This window comes from Typopeltis vanoorti, chromosome 13, assembly GCF_054136105.1.
Source record: "Typopeltis vanoorti isolate ZY-2024b chromosome 13, IOZ_Tvanoo_1.0, whole genome shotgun sequence".
NCBI classification, from domain to species: domain Eukaryota; kingdom Metazoa; phylum Arthropoda; class Arachnida; order Uropygi; family Thelyphonidae; genus Typopeltis; species Typopeltis vanoorti.
This window is the reverse complement of record NC_143561.1, coordinates 7,641,755-7,659,002: the sequence shown is the minus strand read 5'-3', so window position 1 is coordinate 7,659,002 and position 17,248 is coordinate 7,641,755. Positions and strand designations below refer to the sequence as shown.

General features: G+C 36.3%; 1 protein-coding gene across 1 annotated transcript in view; it reads right to left on the bottom strand.

Annotated features, from left to right (window-relative positions):
- Positions 1-4,814, bottom strand: part of LOC150099915 (protein C-mannosyl-transferase DPY19L1-like) — a 331,158-nt gene extending 326,344 nt beyond the window's left edge. Inside the window, exon 1 of the mRNA XM_090403079.1 lies at positions 4,564-4,814. Within this exon, the coding sequence (XP_090259205.1) occupies positions 4,564-4,774 (211 nt within the window). The 5' untranslated portion in view covers positions 4,775-4,814. The remainder of the gene's footprint in view (positions 1-4,563) is intronic.
- Between the last annotated feature and the right edge of the window lie 12,434 nt (positions 4,815-17,248).

Here is a 17,248-nt window from a genome sequence, read left to right as displayed (position 1 = left end):
ATGGAAGAGATTTTTCATAGAATGAGAGAGAGAGGGGAAGGTAGAATAAGAGGTCATCCCTGGTAACTGTATGAGAGGGGCTTGAACGGAGGAGTGCAGAGCAGGTTTTTTAGATGGAGAGTGGTTGGTGAGGGGAATACATTGCCTGAGTATGTTGTAAATGTTTAAGGCATGGTTTGAATGAGCTTTCTGTGTGATACTGTGTACCTCCCACTATGTGTCTGTCTCCATGGAGGTCAGATATTAATAATAATAATAAATAATAATATCTAACTGAGTAATTCCCAAAATGGCTCTTTTCATGTTTCTTTGTTTCTTTTCAGTTTCTGTAGGTATTTTTTAATCAGACTGCAAGTTTCACTACCATAGGTCACTGGTAGAAGTACACACTGGTTGCAGATCTTTCTTTTTAGATAGTTTGGTAAATTGCTTTTAAATATATCTCTTATAATGGTTAAAAACTTTCTAACCTGCTATTATTCTAGGCTGAAATTTCATTATCAAGTTTATGGTTGTTTGTAATGATTTGTTCTAGATATTTGTATGAATTCACTATTTTAATCTGTTTTCTTTCTGGATGATTTACATTATTTTTGATTTATCCATATTTATTTATAAGTTTATGTCCAGACTTACTGCATTTAATTCAATAATCATGTGTTCTAATTCTTTTGGTGATGTTGCTATTAGAATATCATCAGTAAATCATAGATTGCTTAAGTATTCTCTATCAATTTTTTTCATTTTCTCATATATTCAAGGGCTGTGGCAAATAATTTTGGTGAGCAAGAGTCTCCCTATCTGACTCCTCTTTTTAGTTCTATTTCGCTTTCTTTTACATTTAAATTGATTACTGATGAACCTCTCTCATATGAGTTAAAATGTTAACATAAATATGGTCTATCCCTGTACGTTTTACAGCTACAAGCATTTTATACAGGTCTATTGAGTCAAAGAATTTTTCATAATCTATGAAAGCCAAAGAAACTGGTATATTATATTCTTTTGTTTTTTCCATTACTTGATTTAAGACTTGTAAATGATCTAAAGTTGAATATGCAAAGCTGGTATGGTTAGGAGCCAGCTGAATAAATTTATAAAGAATAAGAGAGGAATCAGCCAAAACAGCAGTATACAAGATTCAAACAGTTTTAAGTTATGAATCTGGGCGGTTGGTTAGAAATAAAACTCGATATATGGAGTTTTGAGAAAAATTATCAGTGGCAAAATCATATTGGAAGATATCAGAAAGGAACTTGTGGCCAGAAAGTACATTCTGGTCACTTAAATAGAATGGGTGAGGAATAGTTAGCAAAGTAGATGTTTGATGACAAGAAGGCAGAACAGAGATTAGAGGTAGACCGAGATATGAGTGGATTGATTTTCAGAAGTACATTAGAATCAGAAAATGTTAGATATAATATTAGAGTGCTGACAAGTTACAGACTAGTTTGAAGGAAAATTGTTAGGAGATTAATAATAATGTAAACTTAATCATATAGTGTTGTCATAATAGCTTGGACACCAAGTGAGCATACATATCAGAAAATTGATGATTGAAAAAAAAACTACTTTCATATGTACATAAAAGTGGTTTTTAGTGGATTGATTACAAAGTGAATGTAGTTGCTACAATTCAAATCCTACTTGATATGGATGTTTGTAAAAATCTAGACAATGAATGCTTTTCAATGTCCAGTGTGAGATCCTGATGTTACATACTGGAAGTCACTCTCACGTTCCAAAAAAAAAAAAAAAAAATTTGGTATCAAAACTATAAATCCTGGATTACCCATTCTATACTCACTCGCAAGACTCATTTGTTGTACAACAACATTATTGCTGGCTAGATGGGTGAAGCAATTATGCTTATCATATTCTCCTTTATCTATATAAGGAAACTTGGGAGAGGGGGCTATGAGCTTTATGCTTGTCTTTTGGGAACTGTACAGTTTGCTGTTCAGCTGTTAGCAGGATGGTCTCAAGTCTTTTGTGTTTGCAGTGTTCGGATTCACTGTAGTTGGCAGCTTGTCTGACTAGTGGGTTTGGGTGCATGCTTGTCTTGAGAAGAAATTTTCTGCTAATCATGAAGGAAAAGAAAGATGTGTGCGATTCTGGCCTCATGGCAGATCTGGGTGTTACTAATAAACCATAAGGTGTCCAGTATCATCCGCAGGCACTTATTCTGCATTTGCTGCAATCTTAGAATGTTTGACTTTGAGGTATGGCTCCATGCTAGGGATGCATATATGATGCATATATGATTACATATCACCATCTGGTATAATAGTAGCTTGTTTTGAGCAGCTAGTTTTTGCTGCGGCAATTAATCATGGGGGAGAGTTGAGCTATGGCTTTGGATGTCCTAGCACGTTGTACAGTCCTAGCACGTATGAGTTTGATATGACTGTTAAATTGGAGTTTTTTGTTGAGTTGTATTCCGAAATATTTGGTTTCTGTCTGCCATGGAGTCCTTTCTCTAAAGAGTTGGATGTCATCATTGATGGAGGCTTTTCTTCTGGAGAATAGTATAGCTGTGCTTTTCTAGAGGTTTAATTGGATCCTCCAGTTGCAGAACCATTTCTTAAGTGTAGTGATACTGTCCCGGAGTTGTCAGATTGCCAGGTGGGAGTGGAGAGATTTGCTAGAATTGCCATGTTGTCTGCGTACAGAGCTGTGATGGTTGTCCTCAGGTTTTGTGGGATGTCTGCAATGTATACCATGAACAGTAAGGGAGGGAGAGCAGCAGTGAGCCCTGTGGAACTCCAACTAGGATTTTGCAGCTGGTTGAGACTGTTCCGTTGATTTTTACCTGCATGATGCTCTCACAGAGATGTGCTTTTATTAATCTTATTAGATTTATTGGCAGATTTGCTTTTATGAGTTTACAGAGAAGGCCTTAGCGAAGTCTAGGAATACCATCCCGGAGTGTAAATTCCAATTATATCCTGTTGTGATGTATTTTACTATTCAGTGGATTTGCTGAGCTGTGCTCTCTTCGGAATCCAAATTGCTCATTGGGTATGAATCCTAGTTTATCTGTTGTTTCTTGTAATCTTGAGAGAATGGCTCTTTCTGCGACTTTTCCTGGGTTAGATAGTAGATCTTTATTATTATTACTACACCCTCCATGGAGTCGACAGACACGTCGTGGGAAGTTCATTCACCTGAAAATCCTCAACACTCCTTCCATTAACAACCAATTCTGGTACTGCATTCCATTCAATGACAATTCTCCATGTAAAAAATCTACTCTTCACACCCTTCTTCACCACACTTTTACATAACTTCCAGGAATGACCTCTGGTTCTTTCCCCCTCAACTTCTACTCTTTTTATAATCCCCTCTGGATTAACCTGATAAAATCCTCTCAATAAACTTAAATGTCTCTATCATATCACCTCTCTTCCTCCTATCCACCAAACTCTGCAATCCACATTTATTAACCCTCTCTCCATAGCCAGCATTCCAAACTCCTGATATTGTCTTAGTCACTCCTCTCTTCAATGTCTCCACATCACAGTGAAAACTAGGTGGCCAGATCTGAGCACAATAGTCCAAGTGTGGTCTGACCAGTACCTTATACAGTGCCACAACTACTTCCTTATCCTTGCATGTTAGAGTACTTCTTATCATAGCAGCACTATGATGTTCAGCCTTTGCAACACTAGCAATGTGCCCTCTAAACTTCAATCTGCTGTCAACCATCACTCCCAAATCGCTAATCTTATCCACTTCCTGCAGTATGATACCACTGATATAGTACACAACCTTATATTTCTGCACTCTAAAATGCAACACCTTGCGTTTATTGATATTAAAACTACAACCCTGTGCTTTTGTCCAAGTAAAAGTCTATTCAAATCTTCCTGAAGGGAGATTATGGGTATGATGTCAGCAATTTTCCATGCAGTGGGAAAGTGCTGCATTCTTAATATTGCGTTTATTATGTTCACTAGGTGCGTTATTCATTTGCTGTAGATTTGCAAAGTTTAATATATATAGGATTATCATTATAAAGAAAATTATGTGTCAGCTTAAATTGAGTCATTGTCAAAAATTTTCACAAAATTGACAATAGCTTGTTTTTGTACAAAGGATAAGTGTTAAAAAAGTATTTTCCAAAAATAATTCCCATAACCACAAAGATAATTGATAAATTGCAAAAGATGCTGAGTGAAGGAGAGAGAAGGGAAAAAAAAAAAAAATTTGGGATGACAAATTCTGGAAAATGTGAAATATTTAGATCAGGATTCCACACTTGGAATTCGTGTTAATATGCAGTTTTTTTCTTCATTTTTCAACGCACAAGCATTGCACAATATGCTGACTGAATCTCTCATTAACTGGGTTTCTAACCGCGAAATTACTTAGCGAGAGTCCACAGTAAGGGATGCCTTCAGTTCGGAATTATCCAGGATGGTAATGCTCATGTTGTTGTTATGCAAGAGTTCTTCCTTTTGAAGCCAAAGGGAGATAAATGAAATATATAAAAAAAAAAAAAGCCATAATACATTTATGATGAATAACGTGGTGTTTAAAAATTCCAAAGTTGATACTAACCCAATAAAAAAGTCAAGAGCGAATACTGGATTCCACGCATCCCTTGGAGATTGGTTTTAGTTTCATGCTTTTTATCTTGTACGGATTCATTCTCATTTGTATGTATAGATGAGTTAAAACCCTGACAAACTCTTTTATTTTTGCTTGTTTTGTTTCTTTTAGTTCTGTATCGTTCTTGAACACGCATAGGCCGAGACGATTTACCAGACATGATCGAACTAACTTGAAAAGTTCACGAATATCAATATCAATAATCGCGCCTCCATTCAACCTGCAGACTAGAACACCTCCTATGTGAAGTAAAAATAGACCATTCATCACAGGCATCATAATAAATATTTAATCAGCTCGGGATGCTGAATACATAGTGCACTTATTAATAGAAGACATACTAATATGACATTGATAAGAATTATTATTATTACTATAATATTGTTCTTGTTACTGCTTTATTCAGATAATTGAAACACGTGCCATTCACAACAGCTTGACTGATCATAGAGTGCAACTAAGATTCTACTCCATGAAATCTACCATAACCTAAGAACAACTTGTCAGGTAGATTCCTAAATTATTATCATTATTGTACGTGCGCCTCCATGGAGTCGGACGACTCATCGCAAGAGACCCAAACTATCGACACAATCATACCTCTCCTTGAACCTATTAATAGACAAAGCAATCACAACTGACTCTGGCAATCCATTCCACTCATTCACCACTCTCCAAGAAAAAAATCTAATCCTCACACCCCTACTGACCACACCTTTATTCAACTTCCAGGGATAACCTCTTGTTCTGGCAGTTCTAGCCAAGTGTTCAAACATCTATACTATAAAATCCTTTAAGCAACTTAAATGATTTTATTATATCCCCTCTTTTTTTCCTATTAACCAACTTCTGCAATCCACACACTCTCAATCTATCTTCATTGGGAACATTCCGGACATTACTCACCATCTTGATCACTCACCTCTGAAACTTATCCACTGTGTCCTCATTCCCAAGAAACCAATGAGACCAGATCTGAACACAGAAATCCAGATGCAGACGTATCAACGCCTTATAAATTGGAATAACAACTTATTAATGTGTTCTTCAATAGCCAAGTAATCTTATGGGATACCTTAGCAATGTGATCTCCTCTAAACTTTAACTCACTGTCTAGCACCACCCCTAAATCTCTAGTTTCATCTATTTCCTGGAGTATAGTGCCATCCATGTGATTTACAGCTTGCAATCTATTTACCCCGAAATGCATCGATCCTGCAGAACGATTTATTTAAATCGTTCTGCAAGATCTCTCCACATAAGACTGATTAACAATTACTTTGCTTGATTTCTCATTATCAGCAAACTATTTCCTATATCATTTATGTACAAATTAAATAGTAGTGGTCACAGCATTGACGCTTGTGGCACACCATTAGTTATCTGCTTTTGCCTCGATTCTCCTCTCCTTCATAAACCACTTTTTGGCATCTGACCAGTAGCCACTCTCTCATCCATATAACCAGTTTCATATCCACCACTTGTTCTAATTTGCATAACAGAGTTCCATGTAGTATTCTGTCAAATGTCTTTGCCAAATCCAGCAGAATCATCGTGAAGCCATTTTCATTATCCAACTCTGCTGTACTCATGTACTCATAAAAAGTTAGAAAATTACTAAGGCATCACAAAGCTATGTTGTCCCTTTGGTCGATTAGTAGAACCTCTGCTACTAATGGCTCACGCAAAAAAGTTAAGCAATTTTGAGCGCGGTTAGTAGTTGGAAGGTGACAATTATTCAATGCTGTTGGCACACTCTCCCTCGATGAGTTTTGGACTCCTTGGAGGTGTCAACTAATAATAATAACAAATCCTATGTGTTTAAATCCTGGATTTTTTTTTACTTGTGAATAGTTAAAGAGCTTCTTTAAAATTGCAAAAAGTTCATCAATGGGATAATGGTCTGTTCAAGCCACAGCCCAATAACTTCGATTGCCAAATTGCCATATTTTAGTAACGTTTTCCAGTTTATTGTTGTTGGTATGGTGATCACTGGGTAATGCGAGGTAATGGAGGTGTCAAATAATAATAATAAATCATGTGTGTTTAAATCCTTGATTTTTTTTACTTGTGAATAGTTAAAGAGCTTCTTTGAAATTGCATAAAGTTCATCAATGGGGACATGGTCTGTTCAAGCCACAGCCCAATAACTTCGATTGCCAAATTGTCATATTTAGTAACGTGTTCCAGTTTACTGTTGTTGATATGGTGATCACTGGGTAATGCGATGTCAATAATCCAAACTTGTCGATCTTCAATAACTGTAAAGTAAGTTCTATTGTGGTGCAAAGGCATATCAGCTTGTATTTATTCTAAAGTCCTAGAGATTTTTTGCAGTGTCGTTTTCAATACTGTCTCAGTTTTGAAGGGTGGGGAGCCATTGATGGCGACTGAAAAGGAGGTATAGGGTAAACTTATGTCAATAAGGCCAAAGGACTTGATTGTATCTCCCAACTTATCTTGAAGGAATATTCCAGGTACTTATCAATAGCTTAACTTAAACATGAGGTTTATACTGCTCTGAAAGAGGAGAAAGAGGGATAAATTAGTCTGCTTCATAAAGGAGGGGGGGGGTGCTAAGACTCTGGCTTCGATTTATAGATCAATCTGCTTGTCATGAGCTGTGCCCAGAGTGATAGAGACGATAGTTTTGGGAAGCAAAACTAGGTTAAAGGCTTAGCAATTTTCTTTGATGTGCATGGGTTTACAAAGGGAATATCGTGTTTTAGTAATCTTGCTATATATGAATGTATATAAGGTGACAAATGTATTTGGACAAGGGTAGATGCATACACAGCAGTATTATATTTTGCAAAGACCATCTATTGATTACCCACATAAGAAATTGGTAAGTAAATAGGATGATATCGGGTAGGAGAGGTTATTGTCTGTCTAATAGGTGTCAGCAGGTTTTCTATGCATCCAAGAAGAGGTAAATGACTAGTAGTATGCTCCCGGGGTATGTCGGCGTGTGGCGACTACTTAATTTCTATTTAAATGATATTGATAAGGGCTTCAATGGTGATATACCGTTGTTTGCAGATGATACAAAGTTGGGGAAAGCAATAAGGAGTGTAACAGAAGTTGTATCCTTGCAAGAAAAAAAACTACAATAAACTTGCGAAATCAGCCTGTGTAAGAATGCCAGTTCAATGTAACAAAGTGTAATGTTTTAAAATTTGGGAAGAAATGATGCAGTGTATCATTCCATCGCAAACAATATAATATTGGGATATCTTGGATGAGGTGGAGATGAAATCTTTTGGGTATTGAGGGAACAAGACCTGATATTTCGAGGAAATTTTGCTAAAATTATAAGGTCGGCACAGTTCATTATGGGAATGTTGCCAAGAACGCTGCCATGTAGGCGTAAGGACATTATGATTCAGAGAACACATTTGGATTACTGTGAACAGATTTGGTCATCTGGTTTTCAAATGGATGAAGAGATGTTGGAGAAGATTCAGAGATCGTTCTTTTCGGATCTCTGGTATGTTCAATATCAGGACAAAGGGTAAGAATGCATTCAGATTGTAGAGCCTAATAGATAGAAGAAGGGACACATAATCGAGAATTCACACAATAGAGAGAGACAAGTTTTTTTGTATGTGAATAGTGGTAGATTATATGAATTCAATGCCTTAAAATGAAATGAGTGTCGAGACAATTAATAGATTTAAGTCAAGGTATTATGAGCTGTGTGTGTAAGAGAGAGAGAGAAAGACCTTCCACGCTGTCTCTTGGCTCCATGGAGGGCTCATGATGATAAAAAAAATAATAATAATTTTAGGCTGCCACCAGTTTTCAAAATTAAGAAAACTTTTTTTTCATACATACCAATGATCTGTCTTGGTTACTAAATCATGACGATATTTAAAATCATTTTGGGCTATCTTGCTGCAATCACTGATTACATAACCTAAAATTCATATTTCTGATAGCCTCATTTGCATTTAATGTTATAACCGATGTCCACAATTTTTGTTTTAATTGCAATGGTTTGTAACGCCTGTTCTTGAGTGTCAAGAATAAAGTTTTCTGTTGTATACCTTAATAATTCCATATTGTAGCAATTGTCATAAATTGATATGTCAACATTTCCTCGCTGTTTCGCAGAAATCATTTGGTTTGCTGTTCTTCCACTAATCGAATTTATTTCCTGTATCATTTATCAGATCTTCCTGTGAAATAACTTGAAGCATTTGCTCATGCGTTAATACGATTTTTAAAACAATTTCTTTCTTCTTCCTCAACGGTATATTTTTCTTGCAGCAAAGCAGCAGATTCCTTTCAGTTTTTTTTTCTAGAAAAATACATCCGGCCAACATCGCTTCTTTGAAAATGAATGATGCCTAATTATTAATTCCGAGTTGTGCATTAAAATTTGTCAGATATTTTGTCTAAAGATTACAGCATCTAATCAAATCTTCTGTTCCAGGTGTTTGTGTATCGGTTCACTGTTATCGCCCAAGAATTCCTTGCTCGAATTGGGTTCAATCCATTAAGTTTTGATATCAGGATATTTCTGATTCGTTTTAGGTGTTCAGAAAATATCTGAACACCTAAAACGAAAAATATCCATCGCTTCTAATATTCCTAGATATTTATAAGGTTTTTTGGATCAAATTGCTTTTAAAAACTTCTCGTGGTAAAAAGTCAAATTTTACTTCCATTAATTTTCCGTTAGATAGGGTACGCCTACTCCCTATACGGGAACAACATAGGCGTTAGCTGAATTTTTTTTTTAATTTTCCCTCATTTAATAGGCAATATTGCACATTTATCCAAACGAAATTCAACACTAATGTCCTTACTGAAAACACAAACAGTGTTCAGTAGTGCATCCTCTGCGCTAGATCTCCCGAATATAACCTACATAAGTTCAATCTAGTCGCCGACTTCTCTGGTATGGACAAACTGGTTTTTTCTAGATTTTGGCATCGCGTACACTCAATAAAATCGACCGTGATGCTCGTGTTTGGAACCACAAGGGGAAACACACGTTTTTGCAAGTATTTTCATCAGTTACTGCTTATAATAGTGATAATCTTGGATCACCTATTTCTGCTTACTTTATCAACTAGCAAATTTCGTTTGGATAAATGTGCACTATTGGCTATTAAATGAGGAAAAATTAATGGAAGTAAAATCTGACTTTTCACCACAGACGAGAAGTTTTTAAAAGCAATTTGATCCAATGAACCCTATAAATATCTAGGAATATTAGAACCGAGTGATATCTCCGGTCGAGAGTTAAACAACAATCAACAGCTGCTGAAAAACAAAAACGAATCAGAAATATCCTGAAATCAAAACTTAATGGATTTAATCCAATTCTAGCAAAGAATTCTTGGGCGATAACAGTGAACCGACACACACATATGGAACAGTAGATTATATTAGATGCTGTATTCTTTAGACAACAGATCTGGATAAATTCTAAAATGTCGGCTCATTTTATTTCTTGTTGTTGTAAGTAGTAGATTATTTGCTGCTCCGTATTTCCATAGATTTTACATGCTATCCGCACGAGTTGTCATATCTGTTCTTGAATTCATTCACACTACTTTACACCCAACATCCAATGGTAAACCATTCCAAAATCCCACAACTGTGAGAGAAAAATCTAGCTCTCTTTGCAATTTTGACAATGTTCATTCTTCCAAGGACGCCCTCTGATCTTTCTCATCGCTCCATAAAATGAAATATTCCATCTACTGATATCCTGTATGAAACTTTCAAAAGTTTGTAAGCTTCAATCATATCACCAGTTTTTCTCCTATTTTTAGTGCTTGTAATTTACAAATTCTCAATCTGTCTTCATAATTATTAATGCACAATCTTGATACTGTTTTGCGTACAACCGTCGAAATGACATTTTATCAAGGACTTCTAAAGATGTAAAATCACTTCCTTATCCTTAGGTGTCAATGTTAGTTTATGTATTGAAATTATTTTATTATTATTATTATTATTTTAACGGTGTCTCCATGGAGTCAAAAGACTCATCGCGGGAGACCCGACATTGACACACTAACCATTATTTACACAATACCTGTCATACCTCTCCTTAAATTCATTCACAGTTGAAGCATTCACAACCAGTTCTGGCAAAGCATTCCACCCATTCACAACCCTCCAAGTAAAAAATCTAGTCCTAACACCCTTGTTAACCACACTCTTACACAATCTCCAGGGATGACCCCTCGTTCTCTCACATCCTGCATTGGTCTTAAGAATATCATCAGTATCAATCCTGTAAAATCCCTTTAACAATTTAAATACCTCTATCATATCTCCTCTCCTACGTCTATCAGCTAGTTTTTGGAGCCCACAGATCATCAATCTATCCTCATAGGGAACATCCCACAGACCTGCAACAATCTTTGTAACCCTCCTCTGAATCCTTTCTACCACTTCCGCATCACCAAGAAATCCTGGCGACCAGATCTGTGCACAATAGTCCAAATGCGGCCTTATTAATGCCTTATAGAGTGGAATAATAACTTTCCTATCCCTGCTTGTTAGTGTGTTCCTCAACAACCATGTAATTTGATGTGATGTTTTGGCAATCTTAGCAATATGCCCTTTAAACTTAAGTTCTCTGTCCACAATAACTCTCAAGTCTCTTATCTCATCAACTTCCTGCAGTTCAGTTCCGTTAATATAGTAAACTGAGTTATATTTGCAATCTTGTTGTTTAGGGACTACAACTTACTATCTACTAAAATTCCAAGATCCTCATCCTGATCAGTTTGTTTCAGCACGCCATTGGTTGCTACCAATATATGACAGCAGATATGTAATGCATGACATAACATTTATTAGCATTCAGCTGACAGCCATTCACATGCACACAATTCCAGCAAATTGAAATTACTCTACAAGTACTGCATATTAGCCCCATTCCGATTACCCTACTATATTTGTATCATCAGCAAATAGTTGTATTTCGCCTGTCATATACTTCCCAATATCATCAGTGTAAAGATTGAATAGCATTTTCACCACAGACTAATCCATGTTGTACCCCACTTGTTTTCTTAAATCTTACAGATTCATATCCTCCCCACCCCATATACCACTTTTTGAACTTTGTCAGTTACCCACGCTAAGATCCATGATAATCCAATCCATATTTTTCAGTTTATGCAGCATGCTTCCATGCGTTATTTCATGATAACATTACTATATAATGTGAGCAAGTTGATCAGCAGAATTTTACCATAATAAAGAATAGATTCTCTCTCAACCAACGTTTTCAATATCGTAATTTTGGAAAAATAACGTTTTTTTATTTTTTTTTTGTTTTTATTTTTATAATCCCATGAAAGTAAACGGCCATTTCCTGGCGAGGAGGGGACTTGTGTTACTCAACACCATTGAAACACTGAATTCTCTCCTCGCAAAGAAAATGCAATTTTTCTTGAGTGGATTGTTATTATTATCAATACACGAAGAATACGCTGGCCTACTCGCTTGCAAGCAGATTTCGCCACCTGGCGAAGAGTTCCACAAACAGGACAATGTATCACATATGTATTTTTTTTATACTTTTGTATTATATATCAATCGAAATGGAACCTTCGTAGCTCAGTCAGTATAGACGAAGACAATTGGTTGGAAAAACCTGTCAGTGACGGTGAGGAACCTTAATCTGGTCTATTTCGGCTAATGGTTAAAGGGTCTCATACGGAGGCTGATTTACCCTCTGTATGCAAGTAATTCAGACTTTTCCCAAGAAAGCAAACCAAAGTTCTGCTTCCTTTGGAAAAGGATTAAAATCAAGCATAAAATTTTTTTGGTATCTTTAACGTATAACAAACCCAAGGTAAAAAAATCTTTCTACATCTTTCTTTTAACCAGAGATTTTTTATTAATACGTGGGTCAACCACCTTTTTGTCTAAGTATATATGAGATATATATGACTTCTGCATTACTTCAACCTTGGTATCTTCCCCGGGTCTGGCTTCCACTGACGAGATCTAATAAAGGTCGAACCCGGTTTGGGTAGCTGTCCCCTTCACAATATTCACTGCATTATACACGCCCGAAAGGCGGTGTGCTTTGCATTATGGGACACATTGCTCTAAGGCAAGTTATATGAAGTCATTAGCCTCTACAAACAAGTAGCTCAGAGATTAATATATTTCACATGCAAAGCTTTCTTTTGTTTCATTGCGAAAAGAATTAAAACCAAGTATAAAGTTTCTTAGTATCTTTAATGTATAACAAACCCAAGGTAACAAAAAATACCTTTATATATATATATATATATATATATAAAAGCATTCAGCACACCCATCACCACAAAATGTTACTAAACAAATTACACTGCTTTGGAATATGCAGAAAGCTAATCTTTCAGTTAGGAATTACCTAGAAAACAGATTTCAGGTAATGCAGGTAAATCAGGTACCAGTTATAGCACAGGAATTCAAACAAAACACGGCTTCCCTCAAGGGATACTATTTTCATTCACTCTTTTTAACATATACAGAGTGGTCACAAAATAATTTTCACTCTTTGGAGGCATCTGTAGCTAAAAGCAACGGAATGAAACAAAATTTTATATTGAGACTTTTGAAGGCATGGAAAGATGATTTCAGCGTACAAAAAGTACTAAAAGTCGCCGATAGGGGAAATTTTGGGGCTGGCGGAGCCAAACACAGAGGATAATTACATTAAAGGCAGATAAAATGGAATAATAACATTTCGACGGTGTAAGCGACAACCGCGTCACTCATTCCAATTCGATGCAGTTCAAGAACAGGCATTACAAACCAATGCAATCAAAGCAAAAATTTTCAACATCAATAATAACAGCACTCATATTTGTAGATTTAGGGACTCAAAAACACACGTGTTGAACAGATTATTTTATTAATTACAAATAAAATAAAACTTGACGTTTCGACCTCTATATCGAGGTCATCATCGGAAGAATACAACTGTATACAAAAGAAAGAATAATAACAGCAAATGGAGATTATGCGATCAGAAAGATGAGACTTTAGAACATCTAATCAGTGCCTCCAGCAAAATAGCACAAACTGACAATTAATACCGCCATGATCAAGTAACCAAAATAGTTCATTGGCATGTATGCAAAAAATATGGCTTTCCTACTTCTGATATCTGGTGGCAGCATAAAATAGAGACTGTATTGCAAAACGAAACAGCAAAAATTCTCTGGGACTTTCGAATACAAACTGATCGGCATTTGGAACACAATTGACCTGATATCACAATTATCGAACATCGACATGTTTGGATTATCGATATTGCAGTACCCAGTGATAAAAACATCAACAACAAAGAACTGGAAAAAATTACTAAATATCGAGATCTGGCAATCGAAGTTACCCGATTGTGGATTAAACACACCAAATTCATTCCAATAGTTATCGGTGCACTTGGTGCAATTTCAAAAGAAGCTGTCCAACTATTTACAGCAATTTAAAATCAATAAAGTGATCCCATATGATCTACAAAAAGAAAAAAAAACAGCATTACTTGGAGCAGTCCATATTTTACGACACTACCTGACGGACTATTCTTAGATTCTTGGATAGAATCTGAATTGTTCTGAATCATTGACTGTGTATCAATTATGTGAATAAAAAAAAATCAACTAACGCCTTTTATTTCCTAATAGGGAGTAGGTGAGGCTTTTATACCCTATCTAACTTTTGGAGACTGAGTGGGCAGTTCAATCTCTCTAATCCACCAGTAGATTAGAGATAACCAGAGATAGCTGGCCCATGATAGACATGGGCCAGCTATCTCTGATTAGCCAATCAGAGATAGCTGGCCCATGTCTATCACTAATTATAGCAGCCACCGATGAAGATGCTGGCAAACAAGTGCTGCCATCTCTTGGTACCTACCCCTAACAAGATATGTCACTGTCTGAAATAATGTGGGTACTACGGTCGATTTTCTTGAGTTTACGGGACGAAAAACCCGAGTTTCCGGGATTAAAAACCCGCTTGCCTGTGCCAGAGATCGACTAACTCGGGAACCGGTCGAAGATAGGCTTAGAAAAACTTCCTCCAGTCAGCGACTAGACTACAACCTAAGTCTAACTTCAAGCGACCAAGCGCAGAGGATGCAAGCGCCACTTCCACTGAGCTACACAGGCCTCTATATGAATAAAATAATAAAAATAATAATAATATAATATGGTTATGTGAAGCTTCCCAAGAATTGGGAATCAGTAATTCTTAGAACTCTTGCCCAACAACCAAGCTTAACTATCAGCACCTATAGAGGTCTTCCCCTCTTAGAAGTTCAGGCTACTTTTTTTTAACATCATCTACTTATTGTTTTGTATGATTTTTTTGTGAGTCTCTGTAGCTCCGTCGTTATAAACAACCCTTTGGTCAGAAAAACCTAGGTTCGATTTCCATCAGTGACATGAGAAACCTTCATCTCTTTTGGTCTCTTTCAGCGAAAGGTTAGTTATCCAATACAGAAGCAGGGGATTTTTTCACCCAGAAACTCAGATTTTTCATCTCCCAGAACAGGTAAACTGACTCCATGAACACACACATCTACAGACATATAGGACACAGATGCAGAAGGAAGTTAATAGATTCAAGATATGTATGGAACAGTGAAAATGATAATATAGAGCCAACTAAGTGGATGCGACGTTTGAACACCACAGCGCTTGACCTCCCAAATGAAGACTTCTTGGTTTAGAATCTTGTCGGCAATTAGCAGAAATTTTTTAAGCCTTTTTTCGACTTGTTCCCAAGTTAGTCGATCTCTGGCAAGGGCAAGTGGGTTTTTTCTCCTGGAAACTCGGGTTTTTCGTCCTGCAAACTCATGAAAATCGACCTTACAACCCACATTATTTCAGACATTAAATACGACTGTTAGGGTTAGGGACCACGAGGTGGCGGCACTTGTTGAGCCGTCTCTCTTCACTGCATGCCGCTTAATTAGTGATAGCCTTGGGCCAGCTATCTCTGATGGGGCACCAGTAGAGATTGAACTGCCCACTCAGTCTCCAAAAGTCAGATAGGGCTAAAAACGGCCTCGTCTACCCCCTATATATACGGGAATAAAAAGGGTTTAGCTGATTTTTTTATTCTTTTATTTATGTTAAATTTGTAATTTTCATTACTTAATTAATAATTAGTGTTTAACAACTATACTTACAACAAAAATAAATAAAATATAAATATAACAAAACGTTACATTTTCCTATCATATTATAATTCAAATTCTTAAAAAGAAAACAACAAAACGCATTGCATGGCGATTTCTTTATTGATTATTGCTTATACCGTGGCGGCTGCTTCTCAGCAGCGTGAACTGCACAGTAGGTACACTTCCGAAAATGTTTTTTTTTTCCTTCTAATTTTGCGTATAACTAGGGCCATCGACAGGATTGTAGGGCCCCGGTAATAATAATATTTTTGCGGTGCCCTATTATATTAGGGTTTTTGCTTAACCCTTTTGATGAGTTTATGCAGTGTATAAAAATTTACAAGCATGATTCCGTGTTTAGCCTAAAAATGTTAAAATGCCTGATTCATCATTAGCGTTTTTAATCTGTTACATATTTACATCATTTGGGTCGTTATCGAAACCATAGAAAAAATATTTATTGTATTGTTTATGCATGGTTAGTATAGAGCAGAGGTGAGCAACACTTGGCACGCCCACGACTTTTTTTCGGCATGCAACCCAGGGCTCACCTTAAAAAATAATTAAATAAATAAATACATATCCAACATCTTTGCTGACTTGTATATTTTCACTTAATATAATACAATTTTATTAAGTAGAGAGATACCAAATAAAAATGCAATAAAGAAGCAAACACTCCCAAGTGTTTTAGTAATAATAAGTAATAAGGAAATAAGAAACAAAGATCCTTTTTCCAAACTATCTATCTACGCGATATCTGATGTATCGCGTAGATAGATGGTTTGATAGTAGATAGACAAGTTTCGTCCAGTTCACTTGTTGCAGCATTCGCCAGCCAGCTAGACGTAGTTTGACTCCTTTACCATCATTTGATATATCTTTTTGTGTTTCGTAAAGAACATATCGGTTTTCTAAAGTGTGTATATATGTGGATTTGGATTTTATGAAATCGTAAGTCATTAGATTATGTTTTGGAAGCATTTATTGTCAATTAATATGTTTAATTTATTAGATATAAATGCAAACTTCCTTTACATTGCCGTAAACATACTGTCTTTACTCGAATAAAAACTGGAAACTAAGTTTTCAGTTTTTTTCGGAAATCCTCGCATATGCCAGCAAAGGTTGGTCGATTGGTAGAGCCTCTGCTACTAATAGCTTAAGCAAGTTTGAGCACGGTTAGTAGTTGGACCTGGATCAATCGTTCGATGCTGTTGGCATACTCTCCCTCGATGAGTCTTTGGACTCCCTGGAGGTGTCACATAATAATATTTCACATCACGATTGGTACTGTATTTCCTCACAAGGATGCACACAAGGAAACTGCTAGAGAGCAGTTTCCTTGTGTGCATCCTACCCAAATAGCGCCATCTTCTTGTCCATTATTTCAAGGAAAAATTAACAGTAATTTACAAGACTTGAGATACTAAATGAACAGCTCTTCACGAATGACTAATGAGAAGCGAAAGC